Source organism: Dromaius novaehollandiae, chromosome 7, assembly GCF_036370855.1.
Source record: "Dromaius novaehollandiae isolate bDroNov1 chromosome 7, bDroNov1.hap1, whole genome shotgun sequence".
Taxonomy (NCBI): domain Eukaryota; kingdom Metazoa; phylum Chordata; class Aves; order Casuariiformes; family Dromaiidae; genus Dromaius; species Dromaius novaehollandiae.
This window is the reverse complement of record NC_088104.1, coordinates 18,813,968-18,834,265: the sequence shown is the minus strand read 5'-3', so window position 1 is coordinate 18,834,265 and position 20,298 is coordinate 18,813,968. Positions and strand designations below refer to the sequence as shown.

General features: G+C 59.8%; 2 protein-coding genes across 3 annotated transcripts; one reads left to right on the top strand and one right to left on the bottom strand.

Annotated features, from left to right (window-relative positions):
* Positions 1-19: 19 nt before the first annotated feature.
* Positions 20-7,834, bottom strand: ANKZF1 (ankyrin repeat and zinc finger peptidyl tRNA hydrolase 1). Of its 2 annotated transcripts, XM_064514808.1 has the most exons (16): positions 7,737-7,834; positions 7,000-7,137; positions 6,535-6,644; positions 6,233-6,335; positions 5,658-5,842; positions 5,121-5,236; positions 4,661-4,814; positions 4,212-4,434; positions 3,922-4,023; positions 3,556-3,729; positions 3,351-3,440; positions 2,455-2,716; positions 1,909-2,020; positions 1,585-1,752; positions 1,381-1,451; positions 20-652 (listed from the first exon to the last, which is right to left on the bottom strand). In XM_064514808.1, the coding sequence occupies exons 1-16, from the start codon at positions 7,828-7,830 to the stop codon at positions 532-534; spliced, it is 2,223 nt and encodes a 740-aa protein (XP_064370878.1). In that variant the 5' UTR covers positions 7,831-7,834; the 3' UTR covers positions 20-531. The 2 variants fall into 2 exon arrangements, with proteins under 2 accessions (XP_064370878.1, XP_064370879.1); XM_064514809.1 differs by lacking the exons at positions 20-652; positions 1,381-1,451; positions 1,585-1,752 and having other exon boundaries at positions 1,910-2,133.
* Positions 7,835-7,933: 99 nt separating this feature from the next.
* On the top strand, positions 7,934-19,870 carry ATG9A (autophagy related 9A). Its single transcript, XM_064514805.1, has 14 exons — positions 7,934-8,139; positions 8,582-8,625; positions 9,244-9,308; positions 9,610-9,771; positions 9,867-10,008; positions 11,011-11,759; positions 12,162-12,315; positions 12,625-12,804; positions 13,641-13,886; positions 14,198-14,418; positions 15,010-15,127; positions 15,319-15,541; positions 15,684-15,826; positions 15,934-19,870. Exons 1-14 carry the CDS (start codon positions 8,037-8,039, stop codon positions 15,937-15,939), a joined length of 2,556 nt encoding a protein of 851 aa, XP_064370875.1. The 5' UTR covers positions 7,934-8,036; the 3' UTR covers positions 15,940-19,870.
* The last annotated feature ends 428 nt before the right edge of the window (positions 19,871-20,298 follow it).

The following is a 20,298-nucleotide window of genomic DNA, read 5'->3' as shown; positions in this document are numbered from 1 at the left end:
ACACACAGCAGGCTGGGCCTAGCAGGTTCAGACACCTCTTTATTGACAATACAGGCACAGGAGGTAGTTGCCAACACAATATGGCTGAGATGCCAACGGCACCCAGGAGAAGAGAGGAAGAAGCCTAGCCTCGAGGATGCCCATAGGCACGGCTGCAAGCGGCTCAGGGATGCAGGGTCTGGATGCATTAGGATCTGTCCCAGCGCCAGAGGCAGCAGTCTGGAAGGCAGCAGGGAAAAGGGCAGCCACCAGGATCTCCCAGCTGGAGCCGGGCTGGGCCATGGGGCAGCCCAGGCCCCTCATGTTAGCACGTAGGGGATCCTGGCTCTAATGCCCCCAGAGCCCTGCCTAGAGCAGTGTGCACCCTGCGGCTGACCGAAGCCTTGCCGCAATTGCCCCAGAGAGTGACATGGCCAGCTCAGTCACTCCACACAGCAGCGCTTCAGGGGTCTCCGTGCCCCTGCCATGCAGCCAGTGCTCAGCCCTGTCTCCGCTGCATTGGTCCTTGGCACGTGGCAGCAGTCTCCAGCCCTATGTGTGACTGGCCCGGGCTCGGCGGTGGGTTTGCAGGCAGGCCGTGGAGCAGAAGGAGAAGTCAAGGTAGTGGAAAGGGATCTGGCCCAGCAGGGACTCCCCACAGTGCCAGCAGCGGCTACAGAAAAGAGCAGAAGTGGCCCTGAGTGATGGGGACACTTGCAAAAAGGGGACAGGATCAGAGATAAGATGTATTCAGTGCCTACGCTGAGGGCCGTGACAAGGGCCACCAGCAGCACGAGGGAGCTGAGGCTCCCCTGGTCACAGGGCAGATGCATCCAGGCACAGGGCCACCCAGCAGCCCTGCAAGCCAGGCCAGGGCATGCTCCCTGGAGGCGATGCAGCATGAGAGCCTGCTGTGAGACACCTTGAAGCAAGCTGAACGTGGGAGAAACAGGCCCCACACGGAGTTGGGGAGCCCCCTGTTCAGAACAGTGTACAGCGCTGACTGCCCACAAGGCTGTGGGGTGGCACAGAGAAGAGACAAGGGATGTAAGGTAGAGATAGTGGCACAGGAGTGGCTGGGGGGGTTGGCTTTCCATAGCCCTGGCCTCAAAGGGATGGGGTTGCCCTTTGCAAAATATTCCTGGGGTAAAGTGCAGAAAGGGAGACAGCATTGGAACAAGTACTGCTAGGAATAAAGTGGCTGGGAATAGGTTTAGGCTGGACATGAGAAGAAAGGCAGGGAATGGCCATGCCAGTGTGAGGGAGTTGGTCTCTGCTGTGATGACTGTGCCATGTTGTGCTCACAGTGAGGAACAGTCTCCGGTAGAGAGGAGCACCCCTGGCTAAGACTAACAGCAGTCAACCTCCTTGTCGCCCCACAACAGCTACCCGGGCTGTTACCTGGTGTTAGCAAGAGTTGTGCCGGCATCCTGCAGCTGTGCAGCCAGCCTCCGCTCAGCAGCCAAGGCCCTCTGGGGAGCAGAGAGACAGGTCAGCGACTCCAGCCCTGCGTGGCCCCGAGAATGCAGGGCCTGTGGCGCCAGAGCCTGCAGCACCTGTGCTGCACCAGCCAGGCCAGATCCCCTTCCTCATGCAAGGCCTCACCTTCTCCCTGTCAGATAGGGCAGCAAACCGCTGCTTCTCGTCCTGCTCCTGCTCCCAGCGCTGCCGCTCTTCCCTCCGTGCCTGCTCCCGCTGCTTCCGCTGGGCTTTCTGTGCCCGCTTCTTCTCCAGCTTCTTTGCCTCCATCTCTGGTGTCAGGGGCCCGGGCACCTGGGGGCAGCAAGGGGAGAGGGCAGTCAGCATCTCCCCCCGAGCTGGGGCAAAGGCACGAGTGGCCTGGGGCAGGATGCTGGGGTACAGCCAAGGAGGGCTCAGCTCTGGGCTCCCCCAGCCCCTGAGCAGCAAGTGCACAGGATGGGCACCCACCTTGGCACGGCTGTAGTCATACTTATCAGGATGGTCCACCACGAACTTGCGGAAGGCGTTGCGGGTCGGTTTGTCAGCAGAGACGCAGTAGGGGGGCTGCTCCTGCCTGTCTCTGCAGGCCAAAGCAGACCAGCTCAGCCCTGCAGTCTTGCTGCCTGTGCCCTGCTGGGCTGCGAGCCCAGGGACCCCCCAAGAGATGTCCAACAGGAGCAGGAGGCTGGGATACTGCAGCCAAGGACAGGAAAGTTGCATATCCCCTGCACCAGCAGCCCCCAAATCCTCCCCGTTTTGCATTCCTTGCTAATAAACTGCCCGCTAATAAACCTGGGAGCACTTCAGGGCAGGGGCCACCTAACAAGCCCAGAAGTCCTGGCTGAGAGAGACCCACTCTGGCTGTCCCAGGGCAAAGCTGGCATGCGTCTCCCATGCCCAGGGCAGGAAGGTTGCTGGGGTAGGCAAGGCGAGCACCAGGCACCAGGATGTCGTGGGGCAGCCTCCTATGGCAGGGGCTGTGCTTGCTGGCCTCCGGAGGCCCTACGATCGTACCTGAGCGCAGGGTCAGCTCCTGCCTCCAGCAACAGGTACACGGCCTCGGCCTTCCCTGCACGTGCTGCCACGTGCAGCAGGGTGTAGCCACGCTCATCCACAGGCTGGTTGAGCAGGGAGCAGGGCACAGCCTCCTTCCCACCCTCGCTGTCCCCTGGCGGGCTCCCGCTCTCTGGCACACCCAGGAGATGCCGCAGGGTGCCCTCATCCCCCGTCTTGCAGGCTGTGAACAGGGCATCGCGGAGCTGGGTCTGGGGGTCTCCTATGAGGGAAGGACACAGGAGGGAGCCTGATGTCACAGGGCCATTCGGCTCCCTGGGCAGAACAGTGCTCTGGTCTGACCAGCAAATCTACAGTGCGGTTAAAGTGTTGTTCTGTCAGCTGGATTTGGGCAGGGTCTCTAGTGCCGTCAGAGTCTGTGTCCTGACTATGTGCTCGTGGCATTGCTAGGCACAGCTGACAACAGCCAGGCCTTCTCCTCCTGGGATGAGACCTGCTCCAAACCCACAGACGTACCAGGCTTAGCCGAGTGCTGCCTGCCCCACAGAGCAAGTGCCAACGCGTTGGACCTGGTGGCCCTGGATACCCTCCCCTCTTCCACAGCTCCCACGGCAATGAGCAGGCCAGTTGCAGACTTGTGGCATCCCAGGGCTGCTCTCATAGCCCAGATCTCTGCTGCTCTCTGCTCCCATCCATCCAGGTGGAAACACTCTAGGGCTGTTATTGCTCTGCACCTCACTGTGCACACTGCTTGCTTTAAAGCACATGGCTGCCTGACAGCTTGCCAGCACCCAGCTGCTCTGGGCAGCTGCCTGAAAACTTGCCCTTCACCCTGAAGCAAAGCCCTCTGGCAAACAGACAGGCTCCTCCCTGGCCCAGCTCCTGGTCCCACTTACCTCCATTTTCCCAGGAAAGGGGCTCAGCCCCAGCCTGCCCCTGTGGCTCTGTCGACAGCTCCGGGCTTCCCGTCTCCTCAGCACAGGGCCCTGCACAGGGAGCACACGGTGAGGAAAAGGGCCGCAGCCCAGCCTGCACTCCAGGTGTGCCAGCTCCTTCTCCAGTGCCTTCCTACACAGCCCCGGGCCTGTTCTTCCTCCTCACCTTTCTCCACCTTCTTGTCCCTCTTCCTCTTCCTCTTGCGGTTTCGCTTGGGCATCACTTCAAACTCCTGGAGGTCCAAGGTTCCCAATGTAACCTCCACAGTCTCCAGCTCCCCTCTCAGGCTGTCCTCCTCCTCTTCCTCCTCCGGGGCTGAGGGGGGTGACAGGGCAGGGGCTGGGGCCCCAAACATAGCATGGATCGCTTGGGGCTCTCTGCCAAGCACACCCCACCCAGCACGGAGACACTTTCTGCAGAGCCCCCCCCACAGTGCCAGGCCTTGTAGTGGGGCTGCCAGCCTGGCCCCCAGCCCATGACACCAGTCCCTCCAGCTCTCAGAGCCATGTCTCCCTCCATGGCTCAACTCACCACTCCTGTCCTCCCGCAGAGGATCCGCTACTGCCACCCGCTGCCCCTTCTGCCAGCTCTTCCGGGGGGACCCAGTGATGTCTTCCAGTGGCGTGTCCTTCCCTGGGCAACAGGGTGCTCCCATCATTGCCCAGCGACAGGGAGCGCTCCAGGTCTCCAGGGATGGAGGGCAGGAGAGCTGGCACCTCTGTCACGCGGTGCAGCAGGTCTTAACATGCAGGGGGTTGCATGCAGGGACCGTGTCACTCCACCTGCTCCAACCCACAGGCATCAGGGCAGGGCTGACTCACCGTATACCTGCAGGCTGGCCAGCACGGCATGGACTCGCAGCACCTCCCGCAGGGTGGCCCTGCGGGTGCTGAGGGGGATGTGGTAGACGCGGGTGTCACCCCGGGTAAGAGGTGGGTTCCTGCCACCAAAGAGCAGCGACCGGTTGTGGCGGGGGGCCCGGAGGAAGATGCGCTGGGCTTCCTGCAAGTGGTGCGCCCAGCCTGCCAGCAGGTCCTGGATGTCCTGGGGAGGAAGGGGTGGGCACCATGGGCTCCCAAACTGCGCAGCGTGGGCACAGGCAGCTCTAGAGCAGGAACAGTCGCAGGAGAGAGCAGCCCCAACTGTGTCCTGGCCTCCCTCTGGAGCTCACACCCCACATGTGACCTCCAACAGTAGCACAGTACCACCCCATAGAGTCAGCCATGACTGTGTCACCCTGCCAAGGCCCCAGTGCTGGTGCCATCCCTACCTTGAGCAGCGCAGCCTCATTGTAACGTCGCAGCGAGGCTCCGGCTGACCTGGGTGCTGCAGCTGGGGTCTGGGCATCCCGCAGGCACTGGGATGTGCCCCGCCGGGCTCGCACTGTGTAGCGGTGGAAGGTCTTGTGCTCCTGCACCTGGGGGCTGTGGAGAGGGGCAGGCATGAGCAATAAGGCCCCATACATACAGAGGAGGAGAGCTGATGCTCCCTGGGACCCTGGAGGCATTGTTGCCCCTGCTGGTGCCCCATAAACACTTCTCTTGCAGTAAGACTGAGCTTAGCCAACTCTCAAGCAAAGACCAGGAGCTGCTGGTGCTCAGGGTGTGCATAAGCACTGTGATGGAGGAACAGGGAGGGCGTGGCCGGCATCAGTGAGGGGTCTATCCAACACCCAGCCCCACTTGTCCCTGCCCAGAGGGGTGACCCCAGATCTGCTCCCCCCTACTCACCCCTGGAAGACAGCTCCTGCGAAGTGTCCGCCACCCATCATCAGCACAACCCAGCACGTGCTCGCACTGAGGCTCTGGAGCGATGCCACCAGCTCTGCTGGCTCCTCGCTGTCACCCTGAGACACAGACCCTGCTGCTAGCATCTGTGGGATCACCTTACCACCTCTTGCTGTCCTCTGGGACATGAGCCAGCCCCTCTGCTGGCACAGGGACAAGGGGGGTTACAGACAAAAAGGAGCAGGGTTCGCCTTGTCCTACCCATACTACTGGGCTGTGCAGGGGGTCTCAGCTACTGCTTCAGCCCTGGTTTGAGTAGGGCTTTCCTCTTGCAAAGGTTGGTCAAATTATAAGGAAATGGGGAAGTAGGTCTCACTCCTGTGAGTATCCCAGAGTCAAAAATAGATGACCAGAGAGCCTGGGGCTCTGATCCAGCACCCTTCCCATCCAGGGACATGGGGGACTTCCAGGCAGATGTCTACACCTCAGGGCCACCCCCTTCCCAGGGTCCTGCCTCCAGCAGGCTGGGCTGCGACTTGCCTTTCCAGAGCCCAGCACACAGCGGTAGGCAGAGATGAGTTCGCCCTTCGCGTTCCTGAAAAGCACCTTGTGGGAGCGGGGGACCTGGTGGGTCGCAGGACCATCGCTGGCAGGGGGCAGCGACTCTGACTCACTGCTCGAATTGGAGCTCTCCGAATCAGATCCTGAGATGCTAGAAACATCACCTGCAAGGGAGAGGAAATGTGGCAGTGGAGCAAGGCAAACATCAATCCACCACCATCCCCAAAACTTTGCAGATAGGTTTAAGGGCTGGTCCAGAGCCCCCAAAATGTCCTGTCCAATATCTTACATAGTCATAAGGGGGCTGCAGGCTGGGGAGAGATGTGTTTGGGGCTATAGATCCCAGGTATGGACAGGCAGGGGCTCAGGTGGAACATACCCCCGTCCCCACAACAAGTCAGCAGGTTCAGGGTCCAATAGCAGAGCCAGGGGATCCCACCAAGGCAGAGCAAAGGGACCCTAAGCAAGCAGGGGCAGCTGCAGACCCATGTCCCCAGCTGGGATGGACAGCCTGGTGGCCTCTGGGCCCTGCTGAGGGCAGTGCCATCCTTCACCTGCGCAGGTCTTCTCCTCGAATCCCTCTGCCGGCAGTGTCTGGTGCCCCAGCAGCCGCTGCTTCAAGTTGAAACGGTGCCAGTCAAGATGGTAGTGCTCAGTCTGGGGAGGAAAAGGGGTGAGAGGGGTCCAGCAGGGCGCACAGGCCCCTTGGCAGGGACGTGGGCGATGGGGCTCCGAGAAGCAGCCGGCACTGGGCTGCGTAGCCCTGGGGCCGAGCCTCCACAGCAGGACCCTGCGAGCTGTGCCAGCCCTGCTGAGTGCTGCCACTGCTGACGCTGGCAGCTCGGCCTCCGCTCACCTGCTCCTCCCGGCTGTCGAACGCCTGTGCGCAAGTTGAGCAGTACATCCGGTCGGGTACCTTGGGGACCCCCCGGGCTCTCTCCTCACCACTGGCAACTGCAGGTTTCTCTGGAAGAGGAAGGAGGGGTTGTGCCGCAGGCAACTCTCCATGCAGCACCACCGCAAGGACCAAGCAAGGAATGGGGACTGCTGGGTCTTTTCTCAGCCACACGCAAGCCTGGACACTCAAACAGCACTATGGCAGTAGAAGGAATTTCAGAGAACTTGGCGTGACAGCTATAGGTCGAAGCAAAGCCCATTTCACCATTCACCCGGCAGCTCCCACTGCGCCAAGCACCAAGTAGCCACCCAAGCTGTATCGCAGAGCATGGAGTCCTCTTCTCATAGTCTGGGACAGACAGATACAAGCTTGGCCAAATAACCCCCTCATGCTATTCCTCTGCTCCCTTGGAGCCAAACCCACCATGGTTTATGGGCCCTGGGTCCGTGACTGATGAATCCACTGAAAATCCAGTGACAAGGGACAGCCCACACAGGAAGGTGGGGTCCTGGGAAGCCTCAAAAATGGATCTGCTCTCCAGGGCTGGCATCGTTGCTGCTCCTGAGCAGAAGGGACAGCACTGAGGGTGAGTGACAGCCCTGTCTCCAGGACGCTTCCCCATCAGCGGAGAGCACGAGGGGCACTGGGGGCACGCAGGACAAGGGAATGTCCAACCCCAGAACCCCAAACCCTCCTGCAGCCCCTCTCCCTCCAGGGGATCCCAACAACCCCAACAGCTGGTGCCCCCCCAAAGGAATCCTGCACCCCACAGCTGCCAGCTTCCCCTTTCAGGATCCTGGTTTGACCCCCCAGAACCCTCCCGCCTCTGGCGATCCTCCTCTCACGCCTGTTGCTCCCCACCGCAGGGTACCCCTGCCCCGTGGCACCCCCATCCCTCTCCCCCGTGGCCGTTCACCCCCCGGCGGGAATGTCCCCCCGCGAATCCTCCCCAACAGGCCGCTACCCACCCCCGGGATCGGCCCCCATGGATGTCCCCCCCCTTCCCCCCGACTGTTACCCCCCCTCCAGGATCCCCCTCTCCGGAGCCGTTAACCCCTTATTTTCCCCCGGAATCCTTCCCGTGGCCATTACTCCTCGCCCGGGACCCCGCCACGGCCGTTCCCCTCCCGGGACTCCCCCACGGCCGCTCCCCCCCTTACCGGCCCGCGAACCGCCACTCACATGCCGCTGCCCGGCCCGCCGACAGCCCCCCCGGCCCGCCCCGGAAGCGCCCTCAGCTGCTGTACGCCACATCCTGCCTTCCGACGGGACGCCGCTAGGCACAGCCCGGCCTCCGACCCACCTGCTTTCCGATTGGCCGTCGCCGGCCCCGCCCCGCGGCTCCGATTGGGCGGCGCGGCCGCCACTCGCGGGGCGAGGAGGGGCCGGGCCCGGGGCCGGGCCGGAGCGGGGGCCGGGGCGGCCGGGCCGGGCCGGGCCGGCGGCGCGGGGGCCCCGCCATGGCCCACTTCGAGACGCAGTACCAGCGCCTGGAGAGCTCCTCCACCGAGTCCCCCCCCGGCGGCGGGGATCTGCTTGTCCACGTCCCCGAGGGCGCCAAGTGTGAGCGGCGGCGCCGGGACCGGCACCGGGGATTGGGGCCTGTGACGGGGCCTGGGCACCGGGAGGCGGGGGCGAGGCCGCGGCCTGAGGCCGGGGGAGGCTCTGGGCGCCGGGAGGGGCGGGGGGCTGAGAGCGGCGGGGGTGGGGGGCCGCCTGGCGGGGCGGGGCGGGCTCCCCCGGGGAGCCTGAGGCGGGGCAGCTCCGGGGACTCGCGGGGGGGGGATCCGGACCCGGGCTGGCCCTGGGGGCTGGGGACCAGCGGGGCGACCGTGGGCCGAGGGGGGAGTCTGGGGGGAGCCTGGGATGGGGGGTCTGCAGGGCCAGGTTGGGGCCTGAGAGAGAGAGACCAGGAGGGAGGTGAAGAGAGGGGAAGAGCGTGTGTTGCAAGAGCTAGGCCGGGTGTGCCAGAGGCACTCTCACCCTGCGTTTTTCCTTCCTTCAGCTCCATGGCATCATATAGAGAACCTGGACCTTTTCTTCTCTCGTATATCCTTCCACAGCATGCGCGCTGCGTTGACAGGGCATACACTCCACTGCCTCGTGCTGTGCTGCCCATGCTGACAGAGGTGCTTGGTTTGGCGTAACTCGGGGCTGAGGCAGCATCTGCCCCTTCCCTTAGAATGCTACATGCTTCCAGAGGGGCTGGGGGATGGCAGAGCCCCTATACTTATGGGATGCTGTGGGTATTAAATGCCGTTTAAGCATTTATTGCTTAAGGGATGCTTATGGGTATTAAATGCAGTTTTGCCTGTCTCTGCATTGCCCTGTGCCAGAGATCGCTCCTTGCTGCCTACCCACCCCTCCCTTTGTGCAGCCTGAGGGCAGGCTGAGCTTCTGTTCTCTGCTTGGGCAGAATCCACCTCTGGGGGAAGGGGTTTTGATCAAGCCAGGTCCTCTTATCCCAGCTGTGCTGCACCTGGGAAGAGTCTGTTTCCCTGCAGCGGAGTACCAGCTTGCTGGTGAATGGAGATGGGAGGGGGTTTCCGTCACTGGTAGAGGGAGATTTGGCTGGGGGGCTGTAGATGCGATTGGGATGGGAGGTCTCTCTGCTCTTTGTCAGAAGGAAATGCTTTCCAGTCTGTTCTCCTTGACTGTAGGTCTCACGTCTATAATCTGCATCAGAAGAATGGCTTCACCTGCATGCTCATTGGGGAGATCTTTGAGCTCATGTAAGTGCAGGCTTACCCTCCCGTGCAGGCTGTTGGGGCTGTGACAGGAAGCTGGAGAGTGGCTGTGGGGGTATGCTGAGCCATTCCAGGCAGGAGGGTTCTCTTCTCAGATATCCTCCCTGCCTTTCATTAGAGTTTTCCCTGCCCCAAACCCGTGTGGCACTTTGAGGAGGTGGTGCCGTGAGCTTTCCTGGCGCCATGGCTGTGGGGCTGCCTGACTTGCAGCTCCTGCCTGCCCCGTGTCTAGGCGGGAGGCGGACAGAGCAATTCCCTCACGGCCACTCTCTCTCTCTCTCTGCAGGCAGTTCATCTTTGTGGTGGCGTTCACCACCTTTCTTATCAGCTGCGTTGATTATGACATTCTCTTTGCCAACAAAGCAGTAAATCACAGCCAGCATCCGAGTGAGCCCATTAAGGTGACGCTGCCAGATGCCTTCCTGCCTCCAAATGTCTGCAGTGCAAGGTAGGAGCAGCTGAGGGCATGTTAGCCACTGCTCTTGCTTTCTCAAGTATTAAGGGCTGTCCGGGGCTTGACTCCTGCTATCTTCTTGCCTGCAGAATCCAGAAAAACAGCTTCCTCATCTGCATCCTGATGATAGCTGGGGTTTTCTGGATCCACCGACTCATCAAATTTATCTACAACATTTGCTGCTACTGGGAAATTCACTCCTTCTACATCAATGCCCTCAAAATCCCCATGGTAAGTAGCTGGGCTGTGGGCCCTGTGCAGGGCTGCTGAGGAAAGCAGGAGTCCTTGCTGTGCAGTGAGAGGCAGCTCACCTCTACCCCCTTTGGAGCCAACTTCTCCAAAAGTCTTGTGCCAAGTGCTCTTCCTTCTGCTCCAGCTCTTCCCAGGGTTACATAACGATGTTGATCTCCTTTCAGCTTTTCCAGCAGCCAATTTGCTGCATGTTAACCCTTCTCTGCCCAGCCTGTCACTGTGTGTGCTGGCATGTGCGTGCGCCATCTGTCACCCAATATGTTTATTTTTATCTGTGATGGCCTTTTCTGTGATGCCTTTCAACAGCAAAGGCAAAAGCGAGGCATGAGCGAGGGTGTTTTCTTACCTCCTGGGAGGCGAGTATAATCATCTTCCTTCTTTATTGATGAGGAAACTGAGGCATAGAGCTACTTAGCTGGTGAAGAGCATGCTGGAGATCTGTTAGAGATGGGGTTTGAGGCTTACACCTACAGCCTGGTGCAGGATCTTCTGCTCTGTCTGAGAACATCAGAGGGTGTGTGTGCTTCCTTTTAGGAGAAGCCGTGGCTGTTGAGAAAGATGAGCTGAGCCAAGAGGCTTGTTTTTTCCCTGGCTTTGCCACAGGCTGCCTCTGGACACTGGTGAAGTCCCTTCCCCTGTCCCTACCTCCCCTCTGACTCCAAGCACTAGGCATGCTTCCCATGGGCTCTGGGGGGAAAGGAAAGCTCACGTGAGCCTGGGGCTGTACTTGTGCCTCCAAGATAGCCTGTGTGTGAGTGGGTGGGAAACAGTCATCTACACTAGTCCAGGGGTAAAGGGCACTGGGGTAAGGTATGGGATTTGCCTGCTGCAGGCTGAAGCAGTGTGGAAAGGTGCCTTGTGTTGCGTGTGCTTCACTGGTACACCGAGTGTGTGCTGGGACCGCGCTGTCAGAGCAGGGCACAGCCTGACCTCTGTCCCCGGACACGGCCTGCCTCTAACCTTGCTGCTTCCCCCTCCCAGTCCAACCTGCCCTACTACACCTGGCAGGAGGTGCAGGCCCGCATTGTGCAGATCCAGAAGGAGCACCAGATCTGCATCCACAAGAAAGAGCTGACAGAGCTGGACATCTACCACCGCATTCTCCGCTTCAAGAACTACATGGTGGCCATGGTGAACAAGTCTCTGCTGCCCATCCGCTTCCGCCTGCCATTGCTGGGAGACACTGTCTTCTACACTCGCGGGCTCAAGTACAACTTCGAGCTCATCTTTTTCTGGGGGCCAGGCTCCCTCTTTGAGAATGAGTGGAGCCTGAAGGCCGAATACAAGCGGGCTGGGAACCGCCTGGAGCTAGCTGAGAAGCTCAGCACTCGCATCCTGTGGATTGGCATTGCCAACTTCCTCCTCTGTCCCCTCATCCTCATCTGGCAGATCCTCTACGCCTTCTTCAGCTACACGGAGATCCTGAAGCGAGAGCCAGGCAGCCTGGGTGCCCGCTGCTGGTCTCTCTATGGCCGCTGTTACCTCCGACACTTCAATGAGCTGGACCATGAACTGCACTCACGTCTCAGCAAGGGCTACAAGCCAGCTTCCAAGTATATGAACTGCTTTATTTCCCCGCTCCTCACCATCGTGGCCAAGAATGTGGCCTTCTTTGCTGGCTCCATCCTGGCTGTGCTCATCGCTCTCACCATCTATGACGAGGACGTCCTGGCGGTCGAGCACGTGCTGACGACGGTCACCCTGCTCGGGGTGGGCATCACGGTGTGCAGGTGAGGTGGACCTGTGCTGGCCAGAGCCGGCTGCTCCCAGCAACTTTGTGAGGAGACGCGAGGCTGATACCGCCTGTGTGGATGTGCTCTTAGGTTGCAAGTGGGTGTGAGTCTGCCCTAGGGGAAGAGCACATCTGGGGAGAGGCAGAATGGGGCAGGCAGAAGAAGGGAGTACTAGTCAACTTGGTGCAGTGACTGCAGTGATGACTTCAGGAATGATACAAGGGGTTTTGCTGGAGCTATAGAGTGGGAGCCCTGGTCTGTGCTAGCAGGAGGGTTTGGGTTGGGAGTGAAGGCTGCAGGTGGAGCTGTGGATGTGGGCTGTTCGCCCTGCCCTCCCAGGATGAGATCTCCCTTAAACTGGAGTGCGATGCTGTGACATTTCCCTGTGCTGTCCTGCAGGTCCTTCATTCCTGACCAGCACCTGGTGTTTTGCCCAGAGCAGCTGCTGCGGGTCATCCTGGCACACATCCACTACATGCCTGACCACTGGCAGGGCAATGCCCACCGCTATGAGACCCGGGATGAGTTTGCCCAGCTCTTCCAGTACAAAGCGGTGAGCCTGACTCGCAAGGGACTGAGACAAACTCACTTTTGTCCCTGCAGGAGAGAGAAGCTGCCAGAGCGCCAGGCAGCTCCTGAGCAGACAGAGCTTTGTTGGAGATGACCTTCCCCAGCTGATGGGTCAGGGCTGAGGGCTGGCTCCAGGATTGTGAGTTTGTTGGGGAGGCGGCAGGGGTAGGGTCTCCAGTGCAGGGTGGGACGTAGGATTGAAGGGGGCCTAAGCTTTGGTCTGGGGCTGGCTGTATTGGGGTAGTTTCTGGCATTCTCGAGCTCTCTCTGAGCCCCCCATTTCCATGCCCAGGTCTTCATCCTGGAGGAACTCCTGAGTCCCATCATTACCCCCCTGATCCTTATTGTCTGCCTCCGACCCAAGTCCTTGGACATTGTTGACTTCTTCCGCAACTTCACTGTGGAGGTGGTGGGTGTGGGCGACACCTGCTCCTTTGCCCAGATGGACGTGCGCCAGCACGGCCACCCAGCGGTAGGTCCCTTGCGCGGTGGGATAGTAGCGTGGGCTCCACACCAGCATGCCTGACCTGTTAGGCACAGGAGAGGCTATAACTCACCGCTCCTGGGAGCCTGTAGCCAACTGGGAGCCTGTGACAGCCTCAGTGCTGAGTCTCCAGGGTTGCCAGCACAGGTCACCAGACTGTGACTGTTAACCTGGTATGTTATACACTGGGCTCTGTCATTTCTTAATATTTAACATTCTTGCCCATCTTCACAGACAGCCTTGTGCCCCGCACCCTCAAGAGAGAGGAGTGGGTATATTTGGCCATCTTAAAAAGTGTGACCACTGAGAACAGATTAAAAATGCTGGGCTGCTTTTGGCCAGGAGAGAAGCAGGATGTGGATGTAGAGGTGGGATGTGTTTTTCATTATGTGAAACTACTGCAAAGTGAAAGAGGATCAATCTGTTTCCTGTGCCTGGGAATTTACATGAGTCATCAAGAAAGGCGCTCTAGTGACTGGGCCAGGAACTGGGAAAGGGTGGGCTCACTGTGGCAGGAAGTTTTTAATAACAGTTGTTTGTTGGCTGTAGTTGCTTCTGCTGTGGGCTGCAGAGTGCAAGACAAAGCTTCCATCTCCTTTGCAGCAGGAGGTGGAGGACACTGTGCTTTATGGCTGCTACTTTCCTGGGCTGCAAGGGCTGAACTAGGACGGGGCATTTGCTCTAGTGCCTGCCTTCTGCATGGAGCTGTGGCCTAGCTTGTGCTGGGTGTTGTGAGTTTTGCCCAGACTGATTCTGCAGGATTTGCAGACCTGGCAGGGGCTTAAAGCAGATCCTGGCCCTCACTACCTCTCTCTGTTCTGCAGTGGATGTCAGCAGGAAAGACGGAGGCTTCCATTTACCAGCAGGCAGAGGATGGCAAGACAGAGTTGTCCCTCATGCACTTTGCCATCACCAACCCCAAGTGGCAGCCGCCCCGCGAGAGCACGGCCTTCATCGGTTTCCTGAAGGAGCGGGTGCACCGGGACAGCAGCGTGGTGCTGGCCCAGCAGGCCATGCTCCCCGAAAACGCCCTCTTCAGCTCCATCCAGTCCCTGCAGTCGGAGTCAGAGGTGCCCAGGCTGGAGGGGATAAGTGGTGTTTTTAGGGTGCTTGCTGGCTGCCAACAAGCTCTGGGATAACCAGGCCCTCTGCGCAAATTTTCCCCTTGCCTGGGCTGCATGCAGGGATGCAAATATGATAGATAGCACTGTCTGGGCCTGCCTTCTGGGTTTCTAGAGATGGGCAACAAGGTATCCTTGAACATTATGGGTTGGGAGAGGGGCTGGGGGAAGCTGGGGTGCCTCAGTTCTGTATTGCTGGTATGGAGGTCAGGCCTCCAAGTCTGCGTAGGACAGTGACTCTCTCCTTTTCAACTCTGCAGCCTCACAGCCTGATCGCCAACGTGATAGCAGGCTCCTCAGCTCTGGGCTTTCACATGGGCCGTGATGGACAGGCCTCCCGCCATCTCTCTGAAGTGGCCTCAGCCCTGCGTTCCTTCTCCCCACTCCAGTCTGCCCAGCAGCCCCCCAGCGGCTTCCAGACAGGGGGAAGGGATGGAGAGGGAGCCCAGCCTCGGGGCGCGAGTGCCATGACAGCCTCTGGGTAAGGACATGGCAGCCTTGGGTGCCAGCTGCAGGCTGAGGGGAAGCAGCTGGAGAGACCTTGCAAGTCCCAAATTCCTTTGCTGTGTACCCCACTGCTGTGCTGTTGTCCTAAGTGTGCAGTCTGGCATTTGTCTCTGCAGCCTGGGACAGGAAGGGACATGTTCACAAGCAGAGCTAGGCCCAGGTGCTTACAGTGGCCCCAAAGGGCAGTGTGGGGCTCTGGTGTTCTCCTGAAGGCACAACAGTACCTTCCTGGCAGGGAAGGGACTGCTCTGAGCATCCCTTCCTAGGGACAAGGAGCATGTCCGAGTAGGGCCTGCCCGGGTCCTGAATGCCACCGGCTCTGGAGGTGAGAAGCTGGTGAGCTTTATGTCCTGGCACAGGGGCACAGTGCGATGGGATACCTGGGATGGGACAGTGCCATCTTGTGATCATCTGATCATCTTGTGTGGCTGGGGAGAGGACACAGAGGGCCTGTCCCTCTCCATCACAGGAGTGAGGGTCTGCAGGTCTGACAGAGAGAGGCTGGGCTGGGTGCGGTGTAAGGGGCCACCCAGGCAGCAAACATCTCCTGTGTGTCCCATGGCAGTGCTGATGCAAGGACTGTGAGCTCAGGGAGCAGCGCCTGGGAGGGTCAGCTACAGAGCATGATCCTGTCGGAGTATGCCTCCACCGAGATGAGTCTCCACGCGCTCTACATGCACGAGGTGAGCAGCAGGAGCTGGGCTGGCCAGTGGGGCATGGGCCCAGGGCAGTCAGGATGGGGCTGGTGTAGCTGGAGCCTGGGGTGGCTGGAAGGGGAGCTGAGAGCAGTGTATGTGGACTGCTGGGGACAAGGTGGTTGGGGGAGTCTGGACTCTCCCCACGTGGCTGACCTGCTCACGTCTCGGCCCTGCAGCTGCACAAACAGCAAACCCAGCTGGAGCCCGAGCGGCACACTTGGCACCGACGAGAGAGCGACGAGAGTGGGGAGAGTGCCCACGAGGAGCTGGAAGCTCAGCGAGGTGCCTCTGTCCCCATCCCTCGCTCTGCCAGCTACCCCTTCTCCTCACCGCGGCAGCCTGCCGAGGAGACGGCCACACTGCAGACCGGCTTCCAGCGGCGATACGGTGGCATCACAGGTATGGGAGCCAGGGTGGAGGCCTGGGCTCTGGATCAGAGCCCTGTAGCAGATGCCCTGCATGGACTGGCATGGGCAGCCTGCCTGCCTCTGAAGCCTGGCATCCCCTGTGTAGCTGATCTTCCTCCTTACCCATCCTGCAGACCCAGGCACAGTGCACAGAGCCCCATCACACTTCTCCCGCCTCCCGCTGGGAGGCTGGGCTGAGGATGGGCAGTCGGCGAGACACCCAGAGCCCGTGCCGGAGGAGAGCTCAGAAGATGAGCTTCCACCGCAGATCCACAAGGTAGGGGCAAAAGCTGTGGCTGAGAGGGGCTGCGTGAACTCTGGCTGGCAGGCTAGGGTGGTGGCAGCTGGTCCCAGTAGGTGCCACATCCCCTCTCTATCTTGCAGGTGTAGCCTTGTAGACTGGGGATCTCCTGGGGGTTGCAGACTGGGAGCCGCCTGGGCAGCAGGATGTGGCATCAGCCTGATTCTTCTCCCATCCCAAGGGGACAGGGTGGTCCTGGGCTTCATTTTGTTGCCATCAATTGCCGAAGAGACAAAACTGCCAGGCCAGCGGCTTTGCAGTGGAGCCCTGTGTCCAGCCGTTTGTCAAGTCAACGACACTGACTCTTGTGGGGTGAATGCGTGTGTGAGTACATACATGTGTCTGTGTTCACATCTGTGTCGTCTGTGTCGGAGGATTGCTGCAGAGCCTGCAAAAGCTGACGTGATGGGACTGGCGGTGGGGAGCTGTGGACTGGCTTGGAGGTGGCAGCAGCAGCTGCTGGTTGAAGGGACGTGAGAAGGCACCAGCTCCAGCCATCCACCCAGAGCTGGGACCTGCCTCCAGAATGAGGGCAGGGAGCTGGTGTCCCCTGGGGATGGCCACCCGTGTCGGGAGGTGTCGAGGGGAGCTAGCTCAGCCTGCGGCAGTGTCAGCACCGTGACTGCCCCGCCTGCAGCCTTGGGGAGGTGTCCAGCACTGCATTGCCCTTCCAGGGAGGACCAACTTTGTGCCCCTCAGTCCGGAGCAGGATGGCAGTGGGGCAGTCCCCCCGCTCCATGTATACACGTGCTGCACCAGCTCCCTGCCGAGGGATGGGACCCCACTGCTGCAGGTGTGGGTGTGGGTGGGATGGCAGAGCCAGTGGGCCCTGCTCTCACTGGGATCTGGGGATGCTGCAGCTCTTCCCCAGCTCCCATGACAGCTGCCCAGTCCTTTGCACACCAGGAAGGGGCTGTGGAGGTGGGAGACTTTTGTTCCTGACATCTCTCCTGGCTGGCAGCCTCTGTGCCATATCTCTGAGCTAGGGCAACGTGCACCCTGGCCAGTGCCCGTGGGACGTGGGCTGCTAGCAGGGCCCACTTGCAATGCCAAAGAGACCCTGGGGTGGTCCAGCTTGGCTTCTCCTGGGGGCGCACGTGGCCCAGTTGGAGCCCACCTTGAAGGACTTGTGCTCTGTGTATTGAATTGACTCCCTTCCCTCAGGTGTTATAAAAGCCTCTTCCCTATGCCTGACCTGTCTGATACATTGGATCTGTCTTCCTGATGTGGCCATTTCTGTGGTATTGGGGCTTTCCTCCTGCCCAAACAAAGCCTTCAGTGCGTCGTGCATCTCACCCAAGGGCTCTCAGCTCCTTCCTCACTCTTGAGAGAATCCTTTTCCTTGCAACATTGCTTTGGCTGCTGCAGAGCCCCTATCCCAAGCAGATGGCTTATGTCTTGGAGGGGCAAGAGGAGGTGCCCTAAACCTAGAGGGGAGAGGCAAACCCTAGCCCAGCCCCGTGGTAGAGGAGAGAGTTGGGATGCTGGTTGTGCAGCGCAACCTCAGACAGGACCTTCCCAAGATCACCCTGGTTTCCCTTGCTCCTCTTCCAGTGGCAGCTTGTGAGAATGTGCGTCTCGGCTAACCCCCGCCAGGCATTGCTTTTGCCTGCCTTCACTCCTCTTTCCCCTGGCAGGGACTGCTTGCTTTTACCATGCCCTCTGCGAGCAACAGGCAGGCCCTCCTCTGCCATCCCTGGAGTCCAGGGCCACCTTTCTTCCCCTGCCAGGATATTGCCCTGTGCCCTTTGAGCCTGGGCTGGGCACGCGCCAGTTGAGCCAGCTGCTCCCTGTGCTGGGGCAGGCACGCCTGGTAGCAGGGACTCAAGGGTGGAGGCGTGTGGCGTTGCACCCAAGCATTCCTCAGATGTTCACTGACATAAGGGAGACCATAAAAGAGCAAGGGCTACAGGTGTAGCATGACCTCAAGTAATAAGTATTTTATTACTCACTGTTAGATTGCAGTCTCCACCTAATTCGCTGTAGCTAGGCACTACACGTTATGCTACTTGCACTTCAGGCTTGTGAGCGCGGTGCTGTCTTACAGGCTCTGATCCCTCACTGCCCTGTCTGTCGCAGAGGAATCCTGGTGTGAGCGTCCCCTTCTCACTGGGTGTGGGTCCTGCAGTCAGGCCAGCTGTCTGGAGCGGGGTCCACACTGCACAAGCTGGCATTAATCTTTTATAGAGTTCCCCCATTGTTCTCCCCCAGTAACAGTAGTTTAACCCAACACAAGCCTAATGGCCTTTCATCCAATCATGTTCCGTTGTTCCCTTGCAGTTTTCTTCTTTTTTACTTCTTATCACTATTCCCACATAGTTCTACCAGAGTTGAAGGTTTCTGTAGTTTTACCACAGTTGAAAGTTTCTGCAGTGTCATTTCATTCCTTATTACTGTTGCCACATAGTGCCACTCCTTCCAGTAGTGCCCAGTGACAGGACAAGAGGCAGTGGACACAAACTGAAATCCAGGCAGTTCCATCTGAACATAAGGAAAAACTTTTTTTTTTTTTTTTACTGTGAGTGACTCAGCACTGGAACAGGTTGCCCAGAGAGGTTGTGGAGTTTCCGTCCTTGGAGACAGTCAAAAGCCATCTGGATAGCGTCCTGGGCAACCTGCTATAGGTGATCCTGCTTTGAGCAGGGAGTTTGAACTAGATGATCTCCAGAGGTCCCTTCCAACCTCAACCGTTCTGTGATTCTGCAATAGTTCTGTAGTGTAGTGCCTCAGGCTGTAGAGCCCCCAGGTGACTGCCAACTGGTGGGACGCACCAGTGTGTCCTGCTGTGGTAAGGGCTGTGCTATCCATGAGGCCCACTCTTGCCTGCAGGCCCATGCCATGGCAGCAAGCAGGGCTGGCTCTGGTCCTGGTGCTCGTAGGCCCAACCTTTGTTTGCTCTTATATCTTGTTAGACCCAGCTGTGGCCATAGGAGCAAAAGGGCCAGGAGAACTGATGGTTCAGTAATTGTGGCCCTGTCTGGCCTTTGATGTCCTTCCCCCAGGCCGGGGAGCATAGAGGGGGTGTTCGTGCAGGGACAGGTTCTTTTGGGTGGTGGGCTCCCTCTCGCTTTGGGGAGGGACAGATCAAAGCTGTGACTGGTCTGGGCCTGTAAGAGACCAAAGTGAGTTCACTAAAGCAAAGCCCTGGATGGGGATCAGCTCCTTACAGCTGGAGTCAGGACTCCTGGGGTGTCTCTGTGGCTTGCCACATGACTCGGGGATAAATCATGTGGCTGAGCTCAGCCGGAGAGCAAGAGGTCCATGGGCCTGGGTACTGCACTGGTGTGCTGGTACCTCCGGCCATGGGTGTGCTCTCTGCACGGCTGCTGGGGGCAGCCCCTGCCTCCTGTAGAGGATCAGCTACAACGACCCCAGAGCAGCTCCAGCTTGGGGCTGTTGTGGCGTGGTGGGTTTGACAAGGAAGCTGAGGGCAAGTCTCCAATGCACCCGAGCTTTCCAGCCGCTTGCCTGGCCACCTGGGCTCCCTCGCTGCACCCAGGGCAGTGCTCCCTGCCCTGGGGCAGCCCTTTGAGCCCACAGCACCTGTTTATCAGCTGTTGATCTCAAACACACGGGGGCCAGCTGGGTTTTTACCGACTGAGAGGCACCTCCTGGCTGCACTCTGTACGAAGGGCAAGCGCGTGGGTGTCCTCTGTGCTGGTAGACTTGGCCCTGGGGGTGGGATGCTTGGTCTGGGCTTCCTGGCATAGCCACTGCTGATCCCTAAGCAGGGCCAGCTGAGCTGGTGAAGGCTGGCTCCATCCTGGGGCAAGTGGGGAAGTCTGGGCCTTTCCCTGGGAATAACAGGAGGGAGAGGCCTGGCAGAAGCAGGGAGGAGTCCTTGCCGTATGTTGTGCTTGTGTTGTTGCTGTCCCCTGTGCATGGCCAGCTGCTCCTCCCCATCCCCTCACAGGGTGTGCGCGTGTGCGGGTGCGCGGGGATTCCCGGGGAGTGCTGATCGCAGCCCCGTGTCCTCGCTGTACAGCTGTATAGCCATGTAATAAAGGTGGGCATATCATCCGTGCCGGTGTCCGAGTCTCTGTTTGCCCTGAAGCGTGGTGCAGCCTGCCTGTCTGTGGCCGCAGAGCAGGGGGCAGTAAGGTGGGACCGAAGATGCTGGAGGAGGCAGTGCCCGGGATGGACTCTGCCCCTGAACGCCTGCCGGGAGGCTGCAAGCTGACTGGGCTGGCGTGGAGCCAGTGGGGAGCATGGGAGGAGCAGGGCCCCCCGAAGGTCGGCACCAAGGCCCTTCCCTGCCCTGGCCCTATGCTGGGGGCTGCAGCGTGTGTGGACAAGGGGACGTCTGGAGCTCGGAGCTCAGCTGGAAGCGGCAGGCTGCACGCTGCTCCCTTGCTTCCGAGTGCTGGGGGTGGCCTGATCCACTGCTTGCGTCATGGGATGCCAGGGGATATGGAGAGCAGCGGGCAAGGATACGGTGCCTAGTCCCT

Excerpts from the sequence above, each read along its gene's own strand:
- ANKZF1 (XM_064514808.1), bottom strand. The coding sequence starts at position 7,830 with ATGTGGCGTACAGCAGCTGAGGGCGCTTCCGGGGCGGGCCGGGGGGGC. Across the intron at positions 1,753-1,908 it reads ATGACTACAGCCGTGCCAAG|GTGCCCGGGCCCCTGACACC; the intron begins GTGGGTGCCCAT and ends TGCTGCCCCCAG. Across the intron at positions 653-1,380 it reads ACAACTCTTGCTAACACCAG|CCGCTGCTGGCACTGTGGGG; the intron begins GTAACAGCCCGG and ends TCTTTTCTGTAG.
- ATG9A (XM_064514805.1), top strand. The coding sequence starts at position 8,037 with ATGGCCCACTTCGAGACGCAGTACCAGCGCCTGGAGAGCTCCTCCACC. Across the intron at positions 13,887-14,197 it reads CCCTGCAGTCGGAGTCAGAG|CCTCACAGCCTGATCGCCAA; the intron begins GTGCCCAGGCTG and ends TCAACTCTGCAG. Across the intron at positions 15,128-15,318 it reads ACGCGCTCTACATGCACGAG|CTGCACAAACAGCAAACCCA; the intron begins GTGAGCAGCAGG and ends TCGGCCCTGCAG.